We start from the raw sequence: 24496 nt of genomic DNA on the forward strand, positions 1-24496 counted from the left end.
TGTAACCTGCAAATCACAATTTACAGCTTAAATTTGCTAAGTCAAAAAAGGTAAAAATTCCATTGTAATGAAATGGTAAAACTGGATAGAAACTGCCCCGCCCATTATATCGCCCCCTACAGGGAGGCAGCATACAGGTGGCAGCATGCTTTCTACACACACACACACACACACTCATTCACATGTCAGGAGTGTACCTGGCACTGTATCCTGTGTTGTCTGGGATCCCTCCCTGTATTGTCTGTGTGATTCCAGCCTGAGAGCAAATGAGAGCAGAGTGAGCCAACCACAGCTGAGTCACCTGCAGCTCAGAGGGTGTGTGAGAAAGTGAGAGTGGGAAAAAAAAGAGCAATAGAGAGAGAAATAGTGTGTGTTCCTACTTTGTCAACTCTCTGTTTACTCGACCAGGAGATGAGGAATTTGTCAACTTATCTACATTCAGGCTTTGTACAAGAGCACGTACCCACATGTGCCCACCATTTACTTACTTACTCTCAAAAACACACACACACACACACACACACTGTATTTACTGTAGACATCCTCATACTTACCTTACCTCACACAAAGTACACACACTCACTTACACACACTCCAAATCTCTGAGTCTCAGACTGACCAGCCTACCTCAGTTTCACCCTCGGCTCGATTCACCTGCCAAAATCAGATCACTGAGCGGTGAGACATCCGCTTTCTATTAATAGCTGAGCCGGCAGAGCCCAGCCAACATGGAGTGAGAGAGAGACAGGCAGGAGGGAGAGCGAGAGAGAGAGTAGGGGAATGCCGTACTGGCCTCAAAGAGGACACACTCATTACCAACCCCACATTAATGTGTGCCTTAGCTTCCATAAACACAAGCACACACACACACACAAACACAAGCACAAACTGTGTTGTGACCCAGTTCTACAGTAATTTGAGTAATCACTGTATTGTTGTGAAGGAATAGCATTATTAGAAGTGTTTGCTTATTTTACTTGCCCTCATCGTTGTAAAATAAAAAATAGTACACATTTTTAACTGTGCAAGACTTTGATAGTTACTGTATATGTGGAATGATTGTGTAATGTCTCTCATTCACTCTGCTTCTCTGCTTTTGGTCATCCATTGTCCAGCACTGAAAGGCTTGAGTGTGTGCAAAGTAAAACCCTTAATCCTCTGAGATTTGTGCTTTATGCGTGTACCATGGAGGGCTGACAAGTGTTTTCCTGCAGGTTGCTTTTTAACCCGTCAAGTGGCTTCCAAAAAAGTGTGGATTTTTCACCCTTTACCCAAAGAGAAACCATATAGTAGCCCTCAGAAGATACCAGTCATTATCAGAGCTGCTGTGAAATCTGGTGCAAAACATGATTCGTTAAAGCAGCATTAAGAAAAAATAGTATTTCTTGCTCCAGGGCTCCTCCTACAGTTGGAAATGTCTGGAATTTCTGGACAAATTTGAGAGATACAGAATAATCACTGAAAGTGAAAGTAGCATGTGAATTAGTAGCTATACAATTCTCATTAACATTTCGCCATTAATGTTAATGAAAAGTATTTGGAATCTGATACCTTTGAAGAGAATGTCCTCTCGCAATGTCAGCAAGCTTCCTATATATTCCATATATATATATATGTGCTAGGGCATCGATAACAAGTTTGTGGAGGTTGGACTTTGGCTGCCTTCCATCTTGTCCATTCCTCCCAATCAAAGACTTTTCCATTAAATACAGTACCAGTCAAAAGTTTGGACACTTAAATTCACTGTTTTTTTTTCTTATTTAAAAAAAATCAGCATTGTAGATTAATACTAAAGTCATCAAAACTATAAAAAAATATAAAATTATTTAGTTCACAAGAAAGTGTTAAACAAACCAGAATATATTTTCTATTTTAGATTCTTTAAAGTAGACACATCTTGCTTAGATTACAGCTTGGCACATCTTAGCATTTTTTTCAGTCAGCTTTACCAATTTCTTTAGTCACCTAGAATGAATTTTAGTTAACAACTGTGAACTTCAAGAGTTAATTACTTACATTTATTGCCATCTTAATGTATTTGAGAGCATCACTTGTAAAGTTGTGTAGTGGTAGAGTTGGTATACAGTGAGTAATGTCCTAATGCGTATTATGGCAAGAACTACTCAACTTTGTAAAGAAAAAAAACAATTAAAAAAAGAAATCCAAAACTTCCAAAAATAGCCTCAAAGACCATTACAACGTTGTGATGAAACTGGCTCTCATCATCTCATCAGGACCACCTTAGGAATGAAGACCAAGTGTTACCTCTGTTGCGCAGGATAAGTTCATCAGAGTTATCACTAGGGCTGCCACGATTAGTCGACTAGTCACGATTATGTCGACTATTAAAATAGTCGACGACTAATTTAATAGTCGATTAGTCGTTTTTTTTTTTTTTTCTTTGTTTTTCTCTCCAAACTGCTGCGACTGCCTTTCTGTCCTGGACGCACATGCGCAGTAGTGGAAACCGGGGTAGGTAGTGGACGACATCTCAGGACATTATACAGACAGGCTCTGGTTTCATGGCTACCCCGCTACAGAACTCAAAAGTGTGGGATCACCAAGAAAATAAAAGTGAAAGGCGTGCAATGCAATATCTGCAATGAAGAACTTGCCTTCCTCGGCAGCACAACCGCGATGCACGACCACCTGAAAAGGAGGCATGTTGTGGCTGATTAAATGACGAAGAAGCTAAATTGCTATTTAGCTGCTAAAATTAGCGTAAACAGAGCGTTAACTTAGTACTTAACTTACTCATCTTGATAGCTTTAAAACAGAGGTCACTAATAGGCGGACCGCGATCCGGATCCAGACCCAGACGTTGTCACAAATGCCGTCCCAAACCGATAAACTACAGAGAAGGATTTCATTCTGACAGTGGCTTCTGTTTTCAGTGCTTTTCGGTGCAGTAAACTCACAGATCAGTCATGTGTGGTGTAAAATCACCAAACGCTCTCCTCTGCCAATCAGATCTGTGCAGACCGCTGCCCTGTGTACGGTAATGTACACAATATCTGGACAGAGAGGCATTTTTTATTAATATACTTTTTTTTCATAATAGTTCAAACAACCTCACGGTTGAGATGTTTCATAAATGCCAGTGCCTTATCCTTATTTTACACAGTTGTTTACACTTTATGCTAAACAGTAAAATAATTGTCTGTTACAACAAGCTGCATATTTCATTAAAGGTTTAATGAACTATGATTTTAATTGTTTTTATTTTTAGTTAGCATATAGCTGAAATCTAATGTTGGTTGTATAATAGCAGCTGCATTCTATTGTGATAAACTGTGTTTTATATTCAATTAACGTATGATCCGATTAGTCGACTAATCATAAAAAATAATCGGTGATTAGTCGACTATAAAAATAATCGTTTGTGGCAGCCCTAGTTATCACCTTCAAAAACTGTAAGTTAACATCAAAGGTTATGTATTCCTTCATAGTTTGGATGACTACAGTATTGATTTACAGTGAAGGGAAAAAAAAAATATATATTTTTTTCCCCCACAGCTGCTTAATACACTATTACATACTCATATTACTTCAATATTACTATAAAATGACTTTTGTTGGACAAATCACAGGTTTACTGCAACATACCCAAAGAGTTATTCATGTGACATCTGAGCTCTATGCAGATTGGATCTGATTGGTTACCAGCCTCATCTTAAGCATCTACAGGATAGTTAGCCCACTTTCTAAATGCCATGTTAACATTTAAAGAAATTGCCCTAAGGGTCACAAAATTGGACACCTGGCAACCCTGCTAGAGTTGATGTGTGTCCCATTTGGAAGGGGTTTGACTTCCCCTGGGCTGGTCTCCTTACTTCAAACAGCGTTATTAGCGCCACGCCACTTAGTGCTGGTAATTATAGCCTGGAGTGGAGAGGACTGTGCTTCGCCTTTCATCAGTGAGATTGAACATAAGTAGGTAATGCTCACACTGGTGAACTGACAGTGGCCTTCTGGTATGTGTTGTCCACAGCGCTGGGTCGGAAACCGTCGGCCTCGTTGGCTCAGATAATCCAAACAGTGTACAGTGCCATCTGTAAGTCATTGGACAGTGAGACAGTTTTTTTGTAGTTTAGTAGTTAAGGCTGGGATTATGGAGTATAGTCATCAAATCCACTTTCTCTCATAGTGAACCATATACCAATATAGCTTAAATGTACATTTTTAATGTTGTACTAGGGTACAGAACCAAATTAACAATGATTGTATCACTATCCAGTTGTTTAATGTTATAGATGCAGGTGTTAAATTTAAAATTATAGTCATCATATGTAAGAAAATACAGATTTATTGAAATATTATGTTGTGAATTTATCTTTACTCAAAAACACAGTTTATTTTCAGTTACTACATGCTATGGTGGGTGGCAGTGGTTCATTTTGTGTTATTTTAATTTTGCTCATATGTTGTGCATAACAATACCATTTAAAAATTAAATAGCAATGTATTACCTTTCTTCTCATAATATTTCATTTTATCTCTCTATATTGAATTGTGATCCCTGTGTCGTGATCCACATCATTTCCTGTTGCCGGCTTCTTTTCAATACACAGCTCTAATAGAGTCATAGTATATTGTATATTATGTTTTTTTTTATGTACCTTGTTTGTTTGCCTTAGATAAGGAGCTTTTCTAATTTAGTTTAATGTGTTGACACAGCCATCAGCTGTAACTCAACCAGATCTAGTTATGGTTGAGTGCTAAGATTGTATCTGGACTGAGCATGAGCTGAAGAATGAATGGGACTTCATCATGCATGACCTCATCGGGGTAAAGGGTGACTTCACATGGACCTGGCACAGTGTGGAGAGTCAGTGAGGTGCAACATATCAGCCTAGTAGACAAGATACAAGTGCAAGATAAATGGTATGAACAAAAATAACAAATAGATGAACCCTAAAAAGACCCAAAGTAAAATTTTGACGCATTTACAGAAGAGTGAATGGACGTGACTGTGACAATAAAAATAGGTCATAACCAGATAAATCAACAATAAAATAGGAAAAATGAAACAAAGTGGGGGTTTAACAGGTTTAACATGTGAAAATAGACTCTAACCACACATTTAATGTTTGGGTAGCTGACATTAAAGTTATACTAGACCAGGACTTCTCAACTGGTCTCAGCCCGGGACCCACATTTTCTCATGGTCATTAAGTCACGACCCACTTTTATAGAATGCAAACCAATTTGAACATTTGAAAATTTTAAATTCAATTCAAAAACCTATTTAATCATACATATGTATGCAAAGTGAATTTAAACTTGACAACATGTATAAAGCTACTACAATAAAATTAAATCTACATAATTCAAATTAAATTTACATAAAGCTGGGTTACAAAGTGATTTCAAGCACTTGGGAATGTCACCAGTCTATACATTAAAGGAAATAGCATACAAACAAAGACAATTTGGGATTGTGGCTCAAAATGATCCCAAGAACACAACAAAGACTTATTGATGAGGTTATATTTTTTGTGTTTTTATTTTAGACACATTATATTTATCATATATTTATTCCGAAATTCAGAAGATGTATGTACTACATCTAATGTGGCTCAGTGGTCAGACCGTGTGGTTATTGATCTCAGAACTGTGGGTTCAACAATTTTTAGATCACAGTATTTTTCATGATGCATTGGATTGAAGACAAAATGGGAAAGGGATCAGGAAGCTCATATTCTCACTCTGCGATGTGATGGATAATAAGCTGCCTCTAAGACTTCCGTGTAGCCGAACTAAAGTTAGAACGTCAACAGAGCGGTGGGGCTGAGATGAGCGAGGAACCTTAGCCTGACTGAGGTGAGGTCATTGCTGATCACTCTGCAGGCTGCTGCCTCCAGGCCTGTCTGTGCCTGGGTCTATTCTGGGAGCAGCATGGATACATTCATAAACACTGTAAACAGTCCTGTTACAAGAAGCTGTTGTTGGTTTTGAAGTGGACGGATTTGATTGAGCCGTTCGTGCTTCATCCATATTTGTAGCATATTTGTGAATTTGTAGATGGAAACCTTTACAGAAAACTGACAATCACATATGAATTAGTGGCCAGTATGATTATATTTATGGTCATTGGTAAAACAGACATCACAGTATTTCACTATATGCCTTTCTTAGTACTGTATTTCATTCTGGATTCATCTGTATAAAAAAAACTAAGAAACTGTATTTTCTGTGTACACGGACATGCTAAAAATGATTGGATTCTTATATGAGAAGACGTATATGCCTGTTGAAGTGATAGTGGGCTAGATAGATGGGATATTATATTTTATAAAGTTGTACAGGCCACATCACGCTTATGTGTACTGGAAATACGTAATAGAAGGCAGTACCACCCACAGTGGACAGTGTAGTCGGTAGTAATGATTGTGACTGGCGGCAACATCTGGTTACAATTGTCTGTATGTGCAGACAAGCGACAATACTTGTCCCATGACATTTGGCATGTCGGTGCAAATACAGCATAGTTAGTCCTGGCTAACTGGAATATTGTGAATGGGATTGTTAATTTAGCATAAAGCCTATCCAGTCTTGTTGCAACTACTTATTTTAGAAGAACCACATTTGGTTTTCCATTTGGTTTTCCATGATCATTCTTTAAAGAATGATTATGCTATATAAGATGCATGTGTGTAAAGGCCATTTATAAAGATTTCAGGACCCCTCAAAAATTTTAATATTCTAGGAAGGACCCTAAAATCAAAGTGTAACCTACATTATTATAAATGCCTTTGAAAGGATTCTCACATTCACTCTTAACTTAAAAAAGCTCTTTGTGGCACTCTTTACTGTAAAGGTGTAGAACACTATTAGATGAAAAGAATAACAGACTGCACTGTATACACACACACACACAGTATATTGAATATATTGGGCATGTTGGAGCACTAGCCTAAGGTAAGAAGGTGCCTGGGCTTGCCAGAGTAGGGTGAGCATCAAGCCTGTTTGTACTGAGCATGCCCAGACTTACGCACGAGGTGCAGTTAGCCCATGGCAGAATCTCTCTCTAGAAATTCCTCTACAGGTGAGACAGAAGCCCAAGTAAATCCCCTAATTTAATGCCACCCTCATTTCACTGTGTTCCAGCCCTTAGCATACACCAGGCATGAGTGTTCCACAATCATGGTGCTATTACTTAAAGGTGTGTGAATCTGCATGCATGTCGAAACAGTGATGAATTATAGCTAATAGGGATCTGAGGTTGGTATAACTACACTATTCTAAAGCACTGGCCAAGTCTTCTCATGCAAGAGTATTACCGTGCAGATACAGGACACAGAACAGTGCAGAGAACATTATGATTCTGAACATTATGAAAAGATGTTATCTGTTGTTAAACTTTCACAAAAGTGTAAAAGTTGCTCTTGCATCGCTTTGCTCTGAAAAAAGTTACTACATGCATGCATTTTAGAGAGTAGGTAGGATTTCTTTAAATGAAAAGAACTTTAATTCAATAAATGTGATACATACTTGCTGCATATTGTTGCTGTCAAACATAAAAAACTTGCAGAATAAGTAAGAAACTGACATTAATATCATATCATAGGAATGTAGTAGGGGTATAACAGTACACACATACAAAAAACACAAGATTAACTCAAGTTTCTGAAGTGTTATGAAACGTATGACTTTTTTTTTCACTGCCCTTAGAATAAAGTACGGTACATAATCTTTGGGTACCACTTTAAAATAAGACTACCTTTACAAAGGGTTTATAAATGGTTTACAATTAGTTTATTAATGGTTACTAATTAGGTTGTTAATGCCTTAAAAATCAATAATAATCAGTTAAAACACATACGTAGAGGGCAAAAATACAGACGGCTGTGGGTTCACTACTTGACAAACAACAGGTCATTGTTGCCCTTTATACTACGCGTTATAACTGATTATTAATGATTTTTAAGGCATTTACAACCTAATTAGTAACCATTATTAATCTAATTGTAAACCATTTATAGACACTTTATAAAGGTAGTCTTATTTTAAAGTGGTACCAATTTTTGTTATGCAAAATCTTCGAAAAGACAACTTTAAAGGAAAAGGAAAAAATTATGTAAGTCTTTGTAAAGATTCTATTTCTATTTGCATTTCTATTGCTCGATTTAGCATGAAATATAAACAAAATGTTCAGAAAGAGCCAGATTTAAATGATGTGGAAAAGTGTTTGCACTTTTTTTTCACAGGTTTTGCATAACAGTGATTGTGTAACTAGTAAATTAAATGCAATACTTATATAGTGTAGTATAGTACAACCAATTATTTATTTCATGTTTTTTGTCAACCTCCTCCAGTGTCTTAATGTATTTGGAATTTTGGGATTTGAATCTGAACATCAGTGCGGGTAGTGCAGTTTCCTCAATGTTTATCTTTATGAGTTGAACTCTTTTCATAACACAGTTATTAGAAACGGATGGCTGGTAATCAGGAGCCTCTGAGGAGCTCCGAGGATGTGTTCCTAGAAATTTGTGATTGCACAATACCCCATTTTTTTGAGTAAATGCCATTTTACTTAGAAACCTTACATTATTTGTTGGCACTTAAATCCTATTTACAAATCAACAGTGTATACAACAGTGACTGATTTTAACTAGTCCGTGGAGACAGGAATTATAGCGATTTAACACTAGCTCTGAAGTGGAGAAAGATTTTAGATGTCAGATTGTAGACATTGGTAAGCATAACGATAAAAGAGAGGAGATTAAACCTTTCTGCTTATGCCTGTGCTGCTCTTGTTTATCACTTTTTTCTGCTCACTACTATACAGCGAATCGAAGTGCATCTGAAAGTAAGATTAAATAAAAACCTCTTTGTAGTCGGCCGCTGCTGTCAGCTTGTTTATCTGTTTAGGTTTAGAGCCTGACTGATGCTATCTCCCTCACGCTTGTTTAGATCATCTCCAGAGACCTGAATGTACATTCGCTCTGCTTTTGTCAATGGGTGGTCTGGCTTACAACATAAAGCATACTAGTGGATGGGGATTGGGGGGGGGGTCTGCTTGTGGTAAACTATAGATGAAGGAGTGTTTAAACACAGCTGTGAGAAAAGGCCACATGCAGGCCACTGGCAAACACATTTCTGACCAAATGTTACCTTATATATCATGCTATAGAGACGTCCCACTGTAGGATGGACTGACCAAGGATGAAGCTGATATGAAAGTAATAGATAAATATACTTCATGGTAAATTCTTTGACCCATTGTCATTGTTTTCCATAAACTGTGTTCCCTACCCTGTGGCGCAGAATCCATGTGTGGGCTGTGGGAAGTGGAGCAAAGGGGTCGAGTCAACCAGCTGCCTGTTAAAAAGTTTGAGAACACCAAGCTTTTAAAGATATTTGATAATTTTGGAAACTGGTTTCCTTATTCTGACAGAAAACATGAACATTTATAATGCATAATGGTAATGCTAATGTTTCCCCATAAACCTCCCCATAATCTGGCTAATTAAGGTTAATTAGACATTGAAAATGCTAAATAAATATTTTCTTATTCCAAATACCATTTAAAAATATCTTGATTTAAAAGTTTGGGCATTTTTGTCCCCAACAGCTCTCACTCACTAGAGTCACAGCATGTGTTTTAATTCACATATCTGATTGGCTTAATAGCCTTATTTTGTTGTATTTACAGTAAATTCAGCTGCTTTGTGAGTTTTCTAGACCTGTATCCTGTACAGGCTAAAGACTACAAAATCTGGGTAAAATAAACACCCTGGCAAAGTCTTACAAATTTATTGCTTGAAGTTTCAGGTTCAAAAATGGACTGTTGCCCACCTATTAGTGACCTCTTGCCCATTTCCCCCGCAATTAATTGTTATTTAGCTGTATCTACCAATATACCACAGAAAACACTCTTTTTGGACAAATAGTTTCTTAAATAAACCATAAAATGTAAATTTGACTGACATTCTTATCCACTTAATCCACTTAAACTTGTATTGCACTTAAATCATGCTGCACAAATTATTGATTGTACAGTTTGGACTCTTGTCCGAGGATTCTTATTGGTGTAGTTTGTTGTCATTGTCTAGCTGAGAAGTCAAACCCTAGTTTGGCATATGGATGCTATTATAATGCTATAATAATTGCATGGCTTAAATACAACCATAACATTTTGTATAAGCTAATAGTACTGACATGTATTGTGTAATATCTAGGCATCATTAGGCCTTCTCTGAGGACCTAGAAGATACTAAAGAGCACTACAAAATAAATGTGACATTTACAAATAGGTATTTATGCTAACACAACTATTACAATGAAAAGTCAGTGTTAGCTGTTGTTTGTAAAGTAATGTTTATCAAATATTTAATACAGTCTGCATTATAGCTAAAGGTTGCCCATTGTAAATGCGCAGTTGGATGTTTATTGTGATGCTTTATGTAATGTCAGAGTCTAGTAATGGTTTTGTAAAAGTGCTCTGGGTAAGGTCAGCTAATTGCCATAAATGTAAAAACTGCAACTCTCATGAGAAAGTCTGTTATCACACTTTTCCTTTGCGTTTTAATATTATTTTATTAAGTAAACATTTTTCCATGTAAACCTATAGACAGACAGACAGTCAGACCGACAGGTGGCCTCTTTGTGCCTCTTTGTGCTTTTGCATTGCTGCCATCTTTGGGGATTTGAGTGTGACACACGGTTATGTTTGATGTATTGCATTCACGTTCTCGGTTTGTGGACTGTTCTGTCAGTTGGTGCTTCAAAATCAGCTCTGTACAAACTTCTCCCTCTCTCTGCTAAAGTCTCACTCCCTCAGCTTTCCATTCTGTCACTTGTGTTGATGGATGACATGTATGTGAGCAGTTGAAGGGAAGGAGATGTGAGCAGACACTTAGGAAGACAAATAATCCCAAAGCACGAAGGGAAGCGTAAGGTCAGCCTGTGAGAGCGTGAGTGTGTTTGTACACGCACACAAGCAGGGGACCATAGGTCACACGTGAGCTGTTAACTTCAGGACTGGACACCTGCTCATCTACTGAGTTTCACCAAGCATTGGGCTTTAAGGTGGCTTGTACTGTTTGTAGCTATACAACACAATTTTATATATATTGTATAGAAAGTATGTCTCAGAACCTGTTTACAGTTGGTTGCTACATCTGTATTGAGTATCAGGGTTATATAAATATAAGCACCGCTCACATAAACATGCAAGTGTAAACACATTTAAAACAGAAACAAATCTGATCACTCTGACACTTTAGATGGTGAACTGAGGCAGATTTGAGCTGAATAGCAGTGTAAAAATTACACATTTAGAACAGATTAGGTCTGTACAATAAATCAAATTTGTATTGTTATTGCAATTTCGTGAAAAACAAACTAAGTAACCTATATGTGATATAAGTGATATCTTGAAAAACAGCAAATTGTATTAAACATGAACAGCAAAAGTGGGAGCTCTTTATGCAGCAGACTTTGACATAAGTCACGTGACATGACGAGGCTGGAGGTAGAGTGAGGTCGAGGTCCACAGTAAACATCAAACTACTTTTTAGACTGGAAAAAATCATTGCAAAAAAAACAAAAACTAAATTAATTTAGGCTTAGATCTTTATTTTGCGTGTTTCACCTTAGTTTATGGATATTTAGCAGCATTATCAAAACATTTTTTGGCCATATCCTGCTCCCTCTGACCACCCTTGTGCACCTTATCGATCATACCACTTCAACGCTTCAGGAGAGAGTCTGGGATGTATTTGAGCCACATCCTGAGTAGCAGTATAAGCACATAAAACAAACAAAACATCTGTAATAATTGCTGTGCATCAAACAATTTAGCATATTCACTCCTACACAGGGACCTACACAGGGTTAGAGAGTTTTCTTTGTGAAAAATAAATGAATGGCAGTTTGGATAACTATATGAACTTGGCTTAGACCTGGACACTTGTATTTGGATACCATGCTTTCTTATAATGACATTATAGAATTTTACAGTAATGGCTAATTTATGCATGCATTATTGGGGTAAAGGTAGGGAGACTACAATGACACACACACACACACACATACACTCCCCCTCAAAAACATGCCTGCACAAGCTTCTAGGCATAAGAAGTTTAAGGCTACCTACATTAAAAAAACGAGAAGAAAAGGCCTCTAGTGGATTTGCCCTGTGTGTGTAAATGTATCTAGGTGTGTGTGTGTGTGTGAGACGTCTTAAGTTCCACTTTTTGTCCCATTCCCAATAGCCCCTTTCAGTGTGACTGGAGGAGTAGTAGAGGAATGTTGAGGTGTGGTGTTATGATTGAAAAGCGTGTTGTTGTTCACTCCTGGCTGCTTTCTCTGTTTTACACGGGCAGAAGCCCACGCTCGTATACGATTTCAGCCCAGCGACAGGTGGGTTAATCACACTGAAAGCAAAGTGACAAAAGGAGCCCTGCAGGGATGGGATCGGTCAAGTAAAACTGAGGGAAAGGGGAATTATCCCTTTCTCCGTTACCACCCACTCCCTCCCCCTCCCTGCAGTTCACTCTCCTGGACGCTGTGCTGGAGCTGCATTTGGGGACTTGTGGTCTGGCGGAGTGTTTGTGTGTGGCGGGGGGGTTTGGAGTAGGTCACTTGTTCACTCATGCTGTCTTTTAAATATGTGGCAGTGTGCTGAAGCTACAGTACAGCTGATTGTTCCCCATGCTTTGTAACTCTTAATCTCTAAGCTTATTATTTAGTTGATTTTTTTTTTTTATTAATTTATTTGTAGTTTTTATCCCATTTTCTCCCCAATTTACAAGCCAATTATCCAACCCACTCATTATGACTCCCCTTATCACTAGTAATGCCCCAACACCAGGGGGGTGAAGACTAGCACATGCCTCCTCCGATACATGTGAAGTCAGCCACCGCCTTTTTTCCAACTGCTACTGATGCAGCATTGCATAATAGCATCACAGCGCACTCGGAGAAAAGTGCAACGACTCTGTTCTGATATATCAGCTCACAGACGCGTAGCAATTCTTCGAAATGACATTCGGCTATGCTGTGATGTTTAGTATGTCAGTGTATACAGTTTAACTGTACATTCCAATATAATTAAACTATATAGTACTGTACTTTATCCATATCATACAGCCCGAGATTTAACTGCTGTAAATCTGAAATATAAGTGATACATTATTTTATAGGGTTTAGATCCTTAGATGATGAATGTGCTACATTTTTCTCGCTGCTCATTCTCATCTACCAGAGTTACCCTTGTGACCGCTTTATGATCGCTTGTGCTGTTCTTGCATTTCTCTTTCTTTTGTTATGCCTAGAGCATACTCTTTCTCTCTTTTGAGCGCTTTCTCTCTCTCTCTCTCTCTCTCTCTCTCTCTTTCTCTTGGCCTGCTTCTGTCAGCCCAATTAGCACTATGCAGCAGATCAGAGATGTGAATGGGACGGGCAATCCCCAGTTTTCTAGTCCATCTTCCACTCATTCCTCCTTTCCTCTGTAATGTTTCTTGCCCTCTTCTGTATCTTTTAATTTCAATCTCAGGTCAAATCCACTTTACTGTCTTAGAAGTCACGAGTCTGAGAATTTGCAGATTTTAGTCATGTGACATTTATGAATGAGCTAGTGACGAAATAGAGACAGGGATTTTCATAATTTCTTCACACACTTGGGCACTAGAGATTTGAACTAGTGATTTTGTGACCAAGACTAAATATACCAGTTTTATACAGGTTATATGTAAGTGATATACTTTACTTAAAACTTAAACAGACTTGAATAGATTCATTCATTCATTAACCTGTGTTTCACTGATTGATTTAACTACCGGTTGTGAACTGTGAACTTTATTCAACGTAAATCATTAGAAGCTCATGAAATATACCTACAGGAGATTAACATCCCATTTTAAATGGTCTAACACCTTCATAATAATTCATAATAATTACAACAGCAATTACATAATAATTACAACAGATTTCAGGTTTTCTCCATAGTTTCGGAGTCTGTGTCAGTGCGATGTAACGCAATCTAATGAGGCAAATGCATAAATAGTAGTATATTTCACACATCAGTCACATTTTATTGTTGAGCTGGTGAAACAAATACATACTAAATCCTTTGATGGGGTTAGAGGGACATAATCCATTCTTTTATCGAAGGGATTTCAACCAAGGCACATTAAGTAAGATGATTATTAAAGCTACAGAGTCTCAGCCCTTTGTAGTGTGGGGTAAAACAGGTCTTAATTATCCTTTTACTAGCGTGTGTTCCATGGGGCTGTCTGCAGGACCCCCTTTCACCCGATCCCTGAGCCCATACCAGCCCATCCCCGCACTCTTTCATCCTCTAATCGCGTTGAAATGCTCTCCAGTGGCCTTTGACCCTGTGGCCAGGGCAGGTCCTGTCTAAGCATCCTCAGACAACAGCCTCCGCTGTTCGTGTTCTGTTTAAGATTACCAAGCATCCTAAAGGGATACGGCTGTTCTCAGATCAGTGATGAGTTCCTTACTGTGGTGTTTTCTAACTTCTTAAAGCAATAGGGAATCCAGTGACCCCAAAGTATTAATTGAATCAATACAATCCAACTGATTTAGGGACATTTTTGACATTATTTAGTATTACAGGAGTATGGCGTATTATGTAATATTTTTTTTCTTTTTTTGATGAGTGACTTTTTTGACTTTTAAAGAATTCTGTGATGTGCTAAAGGTATTCAGGCCCACTTACTTTAGAACCTGATTATAACCAAGTTATTTGCTCAGTATTGTTTATTTTACCATTCTTGGAAAGACACAGGGTGCGTTATTATCATTTACAAGTGAAATGTCCAGACTCAGCTTCTGTAATATATTCGTAATGTATTAAAATGCATTCATTTTGTCATTGACCATATATGCAGATGAAACATGGAGTCTAGTTTATCCCAATTTATAAAACATTTTAATAAAGCATTATAGTCATTATGGCTTCTAGAAAAATGTGTTTTGGGGGGCATTTTCCCCTTATATTACGTTTACTTTTATTCCTTAAATGTACTGGTTTCTAAACTACTTACACTTTTACCTGAGTAAAAAGTTTGAGTTGGTACTTCAGCTTCTGCATATATATTTTTAAACTTTAAGATCAGGGCAAAATCTATTTAAGAATCACAGATTGGCTATGCCGCACAGTAGGGGTGGGCGATATGGCTCTAAAATAATATCACGATATTTCATGGTATTTTCACGATAACGATACTGTTGGCGATATGACAAAACACTGAATTAGAAAAATTATTTTGAATTTTATTTTTGCATTCAATATGATATGGATAACTGAGATATTAAAAAATATATTTTATCAGATTTTTAACAGAAGTCATAGATTCAGAATGTCATGATTCTAATAATAATGCACTACAAATATCTCCATATATCCAGGATTAAAGTAAAATAAATGATGCTGGACAGATATAGTCTGTCTCTAGTAGATATATAATGGGAAATGAGAACCGTGTGAATTTTTCTTTTGCTAAAAACAGCAAAAAAGTAGTACCCTGATGTGATAATTAGGGGTGGGTGATATGGCACGATATTTCAGGGTATGATATCGTTCACGATATTCAAACATTTTGGCGATATCATGTACGATACGATATGGCACATCCCTACCGCACAGATCTTACTTTGAGAACCATGTTCCTACTTCCCATATCATTTCTGTTAGCTTGTTTCACATCAAAAAATCTAACAATAATGTTTTCCATTTAAAATATGACCCCTTAATTTAAAGTAACCGTGTTGGTAATTCTTTGCCATCAGTATTGGTATTTAGCTTGATAGCTGTTTCTTTGATGGTACAAACGTGTGATGGTATTTATATTTCACAAAAAAACTTGTGAAGAAAACAAGATCAGTGAGTCCACAGAGTTTATGACTATTATTCAGATTGATCTGGTATGTGGTATTGCGGATTTTGCAGCTGACCTGTATGTTATGTATAGTAAATGTATCAGTAGTTGGGGAATACAGGACAGATAGATTGGCACTGTGTGAATTTGTGTACCTGAGGAGGTCTGCTGGTAGAAGGTGCTGATAGTGATGAGTAGTAAGAACGGATGAGGCCCTGTACAGCTGGAATCTCAGCGTGGGACGGGCAGACAATAGGGCTCATCAGTCAGTGTGTGTAAGCCGAGTGCTACCTGTGGATGAGGCCTTTTTCCCTACGTTGTTTTGGCATGCACTCTGCACCACAGGCTATTCAGCAGGGTGTCATGTGTGGAATGCCATGCCAATTTCAACTCTGTGATCTCTGCAGGGCCTACAGGGGAAAGCAGTGGATGACAGATTAATCAATCACGTCCTGAGACTTTTAGCGAAGCAAAATTCCTCAGAGCCCTTACTGTTGACGAGGAGGCATTCAGGAGTGGGTGTCGTACTTTGCTTGTGTATGCATGTGCGTGTGTGTGTATGTGGGCATTCCTTTCTTCAGAAAGTTGTTTTTTGGTATTAGGTGAGTGAAGTGATGCATTATCTGATAAGTGAAAAGCTGGAATATTTATTTTAAAATAATTTAAATAAAAATAAATAAATGCATTTTTTTCTCCCGTTTTAGAATTGCATGTAGTATTAAAACAATTACACAGAAAGCATTATTATATTATAATTTAATAGCAACTGTTGCTAGCTCAGAAAAGCTTTATTACATTATATCGTTACACAACTACTGAGACAGACTACACTGTTGCTAGTTTCTGATTGGAAATTCTTTCACTATTAATTCACTACACTACAAAAACACTATATGCAGTTTGAAATGGTGTAAACTTTTCCAGGCATAAATGGTTCAGTGTAATGTTTATTCATTTTATTTTCTGATCATTTGTGGCTAAATGAACAAATGAAAATTGGATGTAAAAACAGATTTTCAACAAATAAGTTTTCTCTTTTTTTTATCTCTGCCCCACACAATTGGAAAAAATATTTTCTTTATTTTTACAGAGTTTTCCATTTTTGCATTTTGCAAGTTGGAATTATACCACTGAAATTGTGTTAAAAGTCACAAAAATGGACAAATCTGAAAATCGAGAGAAGATTTAACTTTTAAATTTTTTTAAAATTCTGTTTGCAAAAGGTTCAAAAATAAAACTAGATAATTGACACATGAAAACCTATTTCTTCTTCACTATACTGAATGGAAAAAAATAATGATTACGTTTTATACCCTTTTTTTATTTTTAATTTATCTTCATACGACCAGAAAATTAAACTGCTAAACATTACATTGACCATTTTGATATCTTAACTCAAAAGTGTTTTGTTCACTAAAATGTCTAATTAGATCCAGTGACTTTATTTATATATTAAATCCAGTTGATTTTTTAAATAGAGCTATGTATTGCCAAGAACCTAGTTATTCAATACATATCACAATACAGAGGGTACAATGCAATATATTGCAATATACTACAATACTGTAAGCAAGGCAATACAAAATTCTATAATATAAAATTATAGAATCCTAACACTGCAGTCATTTGCATAAAATCAGAATATGCGTTTTATTTAATAGCCCTACAAAATAATGCCAATATGAGGTCTGACATTTTCTGACATCTGATGTTGTGCCATCTGATCCTAGTTCAGAGCATGATGTGGATGGTGTTTGTAGTCTGAAGTCTGGGACAGTAAGCTGATTGAGTGTAGTTCAGTCTCTTACTGTAAATAAGGATTGGGTTGCTCTGGGGTGTAAACACTGAGTGTGGAGTAGCTTCTGTTACCTGCTTATCCTGTTTAAACAACTCCATGCTTGCACGACAAGCCAGAGGGCATGAATTTTAATCTATCGCTCTCTCTCTCTTTTTTCTCTCTCTTTTTTTGTAGGGGACGGAGAATTCTGGACCATGTGAAGGGCGTGACTGTAGTGCGGGAGGATGTCCCTGTCTCCCAATAAAAGGCAGCAGGGTGAGTACAATAATCCTTCACAAAACACATGCATCTTGTTAAGCAGGGGTGTTAACAGTACTAGAAATATGTGTTTAAGTAAAAGCACTGCTGGTGTACTGATGATTTAGTACAAGTCAAAGTGCAAGTGTTAAAAATTACACTCAAATAAACACTCAAGTATTTATTGTTCTGTATGTACCGCTATGTCAAACCAGGGAATCAGATGTGTGTAAATGGGAAAATAACCAAAATGTGCTGAAGGTGTTTCAGAGTCTTCTAAAACTAGAGTTTTACTCAAATACCACAGTTATTTTTTTGTATTGTTTTTTTTTGTTTTGTATTTCATTTGGTTGTGTTGATTTTACACTGCAACAACTAAATTGCACCAAATATTACACTTTTCAAAATAATACAAAACAAAATATGGTGCTGTTCCTTTAAATGAACCTACTTGTGCACCTTTACAGAGTGAACAAGCAAGTCAGCTTCCTCTGCTGAGAAGCGCAGAAGTGCTGCACTGTTAAAATACCAATTCGCCAAAGTCTGGGGAATGACAAGTGACACACTGATTGGAGCATTTCACTTCACGGCCAAAACACACTCATGATTAATTAAGAGAATTGCTACATGACTTGTGTGTGTTTTAAGCCACGCAAGTCAAATACTTTTCCCGTCACTATGATAGCAAAGACACAGTGACACGTCCTAAATCAAACTGTATTGCACACGGTTGATGCTTCGCCTATAGATCACTAATGTAGGGTCCATAGTGTTCTTTCATTCACCAGAAAATTTTGGCTGGATGATATGATCTAAATCACAATCACACTATCACAATGTTTTATATATACCACAGAAAAACATCCAAGAGCCCTCACAACAGATGTCTGAACCTACTAACTTCAAAACTACAAAAATTGATTAGCCAAATTATGTAATGCACTCTGCAATGAGTCAGACAGTGACTGATATAAATATTATACATCAAACTATCAGAAGAAAATCATATTTTCACAATATACATTGTAACTGCATTATTGTGCAGTCCTAGATACAGGCACTTTTAAGCATTTCTCCCGTATTTTTTGCTTTTATTATTATTTCGGATCATAAACAGCCACAGCAACTTATCAGTTAGGTGGAGGAGATTACTGTTGTCACGTAGTTAAAGGTGAGCTAGTAAAGATTTAGAGTATAGTATAGTTACACCTATTATGTTTTACAGAAATTGAGATGCTTAATATCTGCTTAATAATAGCTTGGTGTGAATCTGACCCGTCAGAAATACAGTATGTTTCCAAAGTTTGATCATTTTTACCTTTAAAAGGTATAGTCACTATATTGTCAGTTTAATCACGCTCTTACTTCGAGTCCTTCTTTCACGGCATGGTGTGTCTGATGTGACAGCCTCAGTAATTCTACAACTACAGTTGTACTGACTTAAAACTGTATATGTTTGCATTCTGCCCATATTAGGTATCACACAAAAGCAGTGTGAAGTCTTTTAAAAGTCGTCCAGGGTCAGTTTCACTGCTTTCAATAAACTACACATGCTCATTGTCAAACAGAATCCCCACTGTTAACTGTAGTTATTACACATCCTTAACCAAAGTCACCTCAGTAGCAAGTAACATTACAAATAACAGCATGTGAAAGAGGAGTGTTTCCTAGAGAGCACAAATCTGACACTGCCATTTTTTTTTGTTGCAAGAAATGCTGGTTAGTGTTAAAAAGTACATTGTTATATACACATTCTCTCTACAGAGTGCGTAAAAATGTTTTTAACTTACAACAACAGTATAGCTGCACAGGAGACATACCTTTAACACGCACTTACATGCAAGCCTATATACACGCAAGGGATAATGCTATGGAGCTCTTTTGTGCTTGTAGATCTCCGGGGGATTTTTTACAAATAAACAAAGAATTTATTGTATATCTGCTGTCAGGCTGAGACAGGTCCTTAGCTTTTGTTGACAAAGTTGGCAGAGCCTGCAATGTGAAAAGACAGATGACAGACGACTGGATCATAAATTGTTCCGTAAGATATATGCAAACTTGTTTAACCCCTCAATCTCAAGTTTTAATGCTGTTATATACAGGGTATCTGAAAAACAAAGCAGCTGACAGAAACTATAGTCACGCTACTAGCTAGCACCTCTCTGATGCTGTCATCACATCTGTAGCTAGTAGTTTACTCACCTGCTTCCATTTATAACATTATAAATCATGTATGTACTGTATGTATAGATGGAAGAGAGTTTTTTTTGCCAGTTTCTGTTCATTGTATACAGTATAGCATTTAAAATTTAAACATTTTTTTCACACTTTTATGTACATTTTAGTTTTGATCAGAGAGTCCAACCAGTGTAGAATTATTTTAGAATAGTCCGTGATCTAGCTTTACTAGATTCACTAATATTGCTTTATCAGCGCACTTCATGCATCACGCATCTTATACAATAAAAATATTTCTAAGAGCATAGTGCCATTTAGAGATAGCAAAGTTTTAAGAGCTTTTACACATCATTGAAACTGAAAGCACAGATAGTCAAGTACAATTTTAAAATGTTTAAGGTTTAATGATTGCGTTTGCCTGATGTTCTACACCACTAACTCTCATTTTACATAAAGCACTGTGCATACACAAAACTAAATCCTTGGGATTAGCCTGCCTAACACCACTGTCTGAATTAAACTGAACTAAATAAAGTGTTTAGAAACAATATACTCACACACATGTACTACAAAATAAAGAAATGTACATAATTAATTTGTATATAATAAAAAATGCATTTAAACAATTAAGAAAGTAACAACAAATGCGAAGATAGTGGCAGGTAGGGGCTTGTTTTAAACTTTGTAAAAGAATTTGACTCTTGATATGATTCTTACAGATCTGAAAGCTCCGCGTAGGTTCTAGCGGGAAACTCGAAATCACGCCACTTTTCTCAGCCAATCACCAACTCCCACCTGTCCTTAAGACCTCCCTCATACCTGTTCTCCCCTGCTTGCAGACGCTGACATACGTTTTCACCCTCCTCCTTCCCCACCGCCTCCAGTTCGGTCCCGCCGGTTGCCCAGGGGATAGGCTCCGCCCCCGCCGTACAAGTACGGCAGGATCTGCGAGGTTCCAGACGCTGCGGACCTGGGCTTCGACGGGGCTTTCGCCAAAGACTCTATATACACTATTACTAATTGTCATACGTGTTTATTGGGATTAAATCTTTCTTGCTGCACTTTGTTTCTAGAGTTTTCCTGCTAGAACTAGATATAGATCTGATATTACTGTTTAAATACTGCGTGGCCTTAAAATGAGCTGTTTTATTTGAAGAATCTTAGTGAAGATAAGCATGTAGTGGCACAAACTACACAAACCTGCTCTTACGCCTGTCATATTTGGGAAAGAACATTTATGCTGTTTTAATTGTGGCCACCAGTACTGATTGACCACAGAAAACACACACACACACACAACCCACAATTTCACTCCGAAGTCCTTGACACTTCACACTCAATACAATTCTGATGTCAGCCAAACCGCAGCTCATTCCACTGTGGGAGAGAAACACACATTCTCTGGCTCGTAATCTCCACTTTCTAATTGTGTAAACCATAGTTTGTGATAAGCAGCACACAGGATATTACTGAAACCACCGCGTTATATTACAGAGACAGAAAGTTGGACAGACTGACAAGACACATACAACTGTTATATTTTTACCACAATAAAAATAAAAGCAAGTCTATGTGGATATTTTAACATTCGGATGCAAAAACATTATGGTATATCAAAAACGTGTAGAATCAAATGTGTGAAAACAGATGCACTGCTTGGTAAAATATAGTAAAATATGTTTAAACACAGGAAAAAAATATACTATAGTAACTCTGTATCATGTCATCACAGTCACAAAAAAGGCTTGCGACGATGGTAAGGAAAGTGTGTTATGTTCTAGTGTGCTGATATAGCCATAATAGTGATAGTAAACATAATTAAAGTAGTGATATGACCGTTAATAGTGCTAATGATAAAAATAATAATATAGTAATAAATAGTTAGTCCATGTAAACCTCTACGTTGTAAGAGGGTGGGCAACTAGTATAAGCCAGACAGCAGTACCTGGAGGGTGGACGTCTGGTCTAAAATGGGTACTAGGAGAGCCCGACTGTCAGACTTTTTATTATGATATTTTAAAAAACCTGCCATATTCTAATTATGTCAAAGTCAAATCTGAAATGCTAGGTGTTTGTGAGACAGCAACTTTTGTTTGCAACAACAACTTACCTTCACTTATAAGCACTTAGATATAAAACATCTTCTGGAATTTAAAATATGAAAAAAAAAGTTTATTAAAAGTTTAGATGTTCTTACACACTATATATTTTAATGAGTAACTTCACAGTATTGATTCGGCTCATTTATTACAGATTTCAGCTGTTGTAAAGCAATAAGAGACAGATGTGCATATTCTAAAGATTTAAAATGTCTCGCCTGTCAGAGCTCCTACCATTTTAAAAGTTTGTTTGGTAAGACAGTCAAATTGCTTTTATATATGCAAAGTACAACATATCTAGGTGATTGCCAGAAGGTTGTAAATCCTAAAAACAGTAATTCCCATGTCTGAATGAGTAACTTTCATTGTCATATTTTCCAGACAGTTCTCATAGTCACTCTGTCCAATAGGGATAAAAACAAATATTGCAGGATGCATTACAGAGGTGTATTCTTTAACACCCACACATTTAAGTCCCTCTTATTTATTTGCTCCAGGACATTCAGTGAGTCAGATTTGGCACTGGACTTTGAAACTGTTCTCAGGTCAGATTTATGGTCCTGTGTGTTCCATTCACACCTACCAGATGAGAGATGGCTTTTATTGGCATCAGACACGCATGCCACTCTCACCAACCTGAGGACATGAGCACTGTGCCATCTATCCGCAGGTATGTACGGCGAGCATTATAGCTTCAGGGGCCAATATTAAGCAACACTGTGTGATAATTATAACATTGCCATTTGGAGGGCTAATAAATCTGTCTTAACAAACAAGAGGAAGTTTTGAACTGAAATGCTGAGGAAGGGCATGGCCACACTGGCGTTCAGTCTGCATCTGGCGACTGAGCTACTGTGATTCCAATCCATTTTCCTGAGAAGCTGTTTGAGAAGGTGTCTCTGTTGTAATTGTACAGAGCTACTGTTCTTGTATGGTTTTTGTTTGGTATAACATGCCCAAACCATGTAATCAAACAATCAGAATGCTGATAGATCCTTCATTGGAACTTACTTTGGATAAGGGCTAAAGATTTAGTTTTGGCTAAAGATTGAATGTTAGAAGTTAAGGAGAAAAATCTGGAAACCAGCTGATGACAAATTTATATGTCACTGGGAAAGTGAGTTTGAGTACCGTATTTTACAGACTATAAGGCGCACCGTATTATAAGGCGCATTATCAATGAACATCTATTTTCTGGTCTATTTTTAAACATAAGGCGCATTAAGCAACATTAGTAAAGATGCATACTTGAAGTAAACAAGGGTGTTGCCAGGTTTCCCTTTTAATTCAGCAAGTCTCGCTGCTGGGAGGCACCTATGTAAACAAAACTGTAAATCTTAAAAAAAAAAAAAAAAAAAAAAACACTTCTTTCAAAGTCAAATGAGCACTGGATATTAATCTACTCAGATTTCACTCTTAGAAATCTGTTTATTTGGGAGACTAAAGCCCTGCTGTTTATTTATAGTAAGCTTAGAATTCCAGTATTTTGTTCAAGGGTGAGCGCTAGCTGCAGTTAGCAAGCGTTTAGCCAGCCGTGGCTAGCGCTAGAAAATGATGCCCGATAGTGGTAGATTGAGGAACCCTGTGTTACGGTTAGCCAGGGTGCTATGAGCTAGTGGTTCGTCCCATGTAGTTTGTTTAAACAGGCAGATTACAGTCCGATATACTCACCTCTGAATGTCGAAAGAGCTAGCGTTGCTGTTAGCGGAGAATGCTAATGCTACTGCAGCTTCAGCTTTAGAGAAACTACACTGAAACTCGCTTATAATGCTGCATTTCAGCAAAGTGGCTACAGCCTGACTGTAAGAATTCATACATAAGGCACACTGTCGATTTTTGAGAAAATTAAAGGATTTTAAGTGCACCTTATAGACATTTTAAAATGCTGTTGTTTGTAGAAGGTGTAATGTGCAGTGGTTTGTAAAAGGTAGAGTACATAGTGTAAAGTGGCAGTCTTTGTTTTTGCAGTGTGTAGTGTAAGTACAGGCTGTGGGCAGACACCTCCTCTAATTGTTGTTTAACATCAGATCGCCTGTGAAGGAGACTTTAAGTAGAGCCTTGGCACACGTAGACACACACACACACTCATATGTACAACTACACGTGTACACAGCGTTTATAGTGCTATTGTTTTTAGATATTTTCATTGATTTCCATTGACTAACGCATGGCCTGCCTCTGCATTTTTTGTAATATTTTTCATGATTCGTAGTTATTCACTAACATGAAAAAAGCCTACCAGTATATTATTTAGGTCATTATTTGTTATGTCAGGGAATTGCTTGAGAGAGAATCTCCTCATCTGTGTAAGTTGTGAGGTGTTCTCTTTTGAG

At 37.2% G+C, this 24496-nt stretch overlaps 1 protein-coding gene across 5 annotated transcripts in view; it reads left to right on the forward strand.

Moving 5' to 3' along the window:
- Window positions 1-24496, forward strand: part of col4a6 (collagen, type IV, alpha 6) — a 125958-nt gene that overhangs the window by 51028 nt on the left and 50434 nt on the right. For all 5 annotated transcript variants that reach the window (XM_049482973.1, XM_049482977.1, XM_049482974.1 and 2 more), the window contains exon 4: window positions 17824-17904. In XM_049482973.1, the coding sequence (XP_049338930.1) occupies window positions 17824-17904 (81 nt within the window). The remainder of the gene's footprint in view (window positions 1-17823; window positions 17905-24496) is intronic.

Source organism: Astyanax mexicanus, chromosome 8 (genome assembly GCF_023375975.1).
Source record: "Astyanax mexicanus isolate ESR-SI-001 chromosome 8, AstMex3_surface, whole genome shotgun sequence".
Lineage (NCBI taxonomy): Eukaryota > Metazoa > Chordata > Actinopteri > Characiformes > Acestrorhamphidae > Astyanax > Astyanax mexicanus.